This window comes from Triticum aestivum, chromosome 1B, assembly GCF_018294505.1.
Source record: "Triticum aestivum cultivar Chinese Spring chromosome 1B, IWGSC CS RefSeq v2.1, whole genome shotgun sequence".
In the NCBI taxonomy this organism is placed as follows: Eukaryota; Viridiplantae; Streptophyta; class Magnoliopsida; order Poales; family Poaceae; genus Triticum; species Triticum aestivum.
In genome coordinates, this window is record NC_057795.1 from 630,994,293 (window position 1) to 630,997,479 (window position 3,187).

Here is a 3,187-nt window from a genome sequence, read left to right on the forward strand (position 1 = left end):
TTGGATTTTCGCCTAATAAACATAGTTGAAAATTTCAATATTACGAATTTTTTTATTTTCTAAACATATATGTGTTTCCTTATTTTTTTAGGGGGGAAATAAAAAAATTGAGGGAGGGAAAATAATTAAAGCATGCTAATTTTTTCTCTTAACGGAAATATATTAATCTAGTTTGTTTGGGCCAACACGGTGTTTTAGGGCCTAAATGCTGCTGGGTAACGCAACACCAGCCCACTGTCTAGCGGTAACCCGCTTGAAGCCATTCCTCCAGTCCAGTCGGCAGAGGTTGCTAGGCAGGCGGCGCCGCCACCGGCCACCGGCCACCGCTCGCTACCTCCCTCGCGGGCGCGGCAGATCCTACTGGCAGATCCTTTTTCCCACTTCATCTCGTGCGCGGCACTGCACTGCCGGTGTATCTTGACTAGCTGCCGCGTCGGAAGGTCGCCGCCGCCGTGCCGTGCCGATCTGCCGCGGCGGAAGGTCACCGCCGCCGCTTCCTCCTCGTATCAGGTACGCGAAGTGAAGCAGGCATAATCCACCGTCGCAATCTTGCTTCATCTTCTTCCCGCATCTCTTGACCATTTCTCCATTAAATCCGCGTGCCTCAGGTCTCGCTCTTCTGCTCGAGATGCGGACGGTGGCTAGCCTCACCGACGACCTCCTCGTCGAGATCCTCTCCCGTCTCCCCGTCAAGTCGCTCCGCCGCTGCATGTGCGTCTCCAGGACCTGGCGGGGCATCATCTCGCACCCGCATAACCGCAGGCAACTGCCCCAGACCCTCGAGGGTTTCTTCTACGTGCCCGAGAGCAAGCCGGTGCCAACTCCCATTTTCACCAACGTCACCGGGACAGGCCGCCCTCTGGTCTCTCCTCTCTTTGGTTTACTGCCCCAGCACCAGAGCATCTTCCTGCTGTCCTGCTGCAACGGTCTCCTCCTCTGCCGCTGCTGGGAAGGCCAGGACGACTTCCATTACGTTGTGTGCAATCCGGCGACCGGGGAGTGGGTCCGGTTGCCCGACTCTGTCAATGCCGGCACCGAGTGCATGGCACGTCTGGGTTTTGACCCTGCGGTGTCGGATCACTTCCATGTGTTTGAGTTCTCCGAGGATCACGACATCAGCCAGGCCGGAATGGAGGTGTATTCCTCTGAAACAGGGGAATGGGTTCACAAGGAGAACGGATGGATCGATACGGAAGATGATGAAGCATTTGTTTCCCTTGTTGGTCATCACTCGGGAGATGTGTTTCTTAACGGCTGTCTGCATTTTCTCACCATGGATGATGATATAGCCGTGGTGGACACCAAGGGGAAAACATGGAGGAAGATACCTCTCCCTGAACTTGGCACTGTTGGTCTCATTCAGAAGTCTCAGGGTTATTTGCATTTTGTCAATTTTCTTGAAACTGATGATGGTATGGTTCAACTGGTGGTTTATGTTCTTGAGAACTACCGCAGTCAAGAATGGATATTGAAGCATAGCACTGACGCTTCATGTATATTTGGAGAGAGAGATATTGATCTTATACAAGGCTTTCAGTGGGTTGCAATGCATCCAGACTGTAACATGATCTTCTTAACTGTGGGGTGGGATAATACTTTGGTCTCTTATGATATGGATCATCACCAAGTTCAAGAGATCTGCGATCTTGGAGGAGACGACGACCCGCGATATCTGCCATATGTGCCATTGTACTCAGAGTTACAAACTCTACACATGCAACATAAAAATTGAGGTTGGTGCCTTCATAACTAGTGGATCTTCACTAGTAGCCACATCTTCTTTGTATGGAGTAATCCTGGCATGTTAGCTTAATCCGGTTCCTGTTTTCTGTTTGTAGTAGTGCTCATCAGATATGAGCATATGGCTGTGATCATCATATTATGCTTGTGATTATCAACTCTGGGAAGGAGAGATTAGCAGTGAGTGTGACCCTTCTTGTTTCTAAGGATAATAGTTTAGAATTAAGCAAAATTGGGTCCATTATTACTGAAGATGCAATTTGGATGCCGAAGCATGAACTTGTTTATTCATCAGTCTTAGGAGTTGTACTACCAATTAACTTGCTGGCCTTGGCTTCAGTAATCTTTACTTTTTATAGTTGTTTGGAAGGATACAAAATAACTTCAAAGATGCTAGTGGTTCTTGTCAAGTCAGTAGCATAAGCGCACAGTTATAATTAGCTCTTGCATATATCTTGGCTGAGGCGTATTCCGTATAAGCGACCGCTAGTTGTGTTGCTGAGGCTGGGTAACTGAGAAAACAAAGTACTAATTTAAGTTGTTATACCGTTTCTTCATTTCATTTACCTTTCCTGCATTTTACCCTGTTTTAGTGCAAGTTATCTTCTGAGTTCAGAAGTCCAATTCCACCCTGATTTCGTTCAGTAAATCACCTGGGACCTGACTGTTCTCTGCCATTTTGCAGTCATGTTGGAATTCACTGGAATGGCACAATCCAAATTTACAGGGAAAAAAAGAGCCTGAGTTCTGCAATCGGATGATTTGTCAGGGAAAAGAAAACCTTGGGAGAGGCAGGTCTCGAGGAAAGTGCTTTTGTTCATTAGGAGGTGGAGGCCTGCGTGGTCACTGTTGGTATGCTCCTGGGGACAAATCCATTTTTTTTGCGGGGAGGGTACAAATCCATTTGCATGTGAAAATAGTCACTTGTTGGCAGATAAATGAATAGTACTAGAGGATGACGCGCGCTTTGCCGCGCCGCCGTTCAGACACATGAGTTATGTCCGACATGATATTATGGTTGGTGGCTCGTTTTGTGTTTCACATGAGTTAAGCTGACTTTTAATTGCATTGATGATTCTCCATTTTTGCTGGCTTAGCTCTTGCTTGAAAGAGGCATTATCTATCTGTGAGGTGAACTAAATTGTTTTGTGGGTGGGTGTGGTATTCTCATGTGTAACACAGAAATCAATATATGAGTGTCATGTTCGCCTGGGAGTGGACCCAATCAAATCAGGCATGAGCGATCCACTCTCTTATACTCCCTCCATCCGAAAAACCTTGTCCCAAGCTTGTTTCTTAAATGAATGTATCTAACACTAACTTGATGCTATATACATTGATCTAAGGGATAAGCTTTTTTGGACGGAGGGAGTAGGTGGGCCAGCCAGCTCCCCAAATCCCTGATGGACCAGGAGCCAACATTCCTAGAGAGCTTATAGAATCTTAA

At 47.0% G+C, this 3,187-nt stretch overlaps 1 protein-coding gene across 1 annotated transcript; it reads left to right on the forward strand.

The window, feature by feature from the left end:
* The first annotated feature begins 249 nt into the window (after positions 1-249).
* LOC123097543 (F-box protein At5g07610) lies at positions 250-2,822 on the forward strand. The gene is made up of 3 exons (XM_044519313.1): positions 250-510; positions 609-1,733; positions 2,426-2,822. The coding sequence occupies exon 2, from the start codon at positions 629-631 to the stop codon at positions 1,730-1,732; it is 1,104 nt and encodes a 367-aa protein (XP_044375248.1). The 5' UTR covers positions 250-510; positions 609-628; the 3' UTR covers position 1,733; positions 2,426-2,822.
* The last annotated feature ends 365 nt before the right edge of the window (positions 2,823-3,187 follow it).

Coding starts and splice junctions, on each gene's coding strand:
- LOC123097543 (XM_044519313.1), top strand. CDS start 629: ATGCGGACGGTGGCTAGCCTCACCGACGACCTCCTCGTCGAGATCCTC.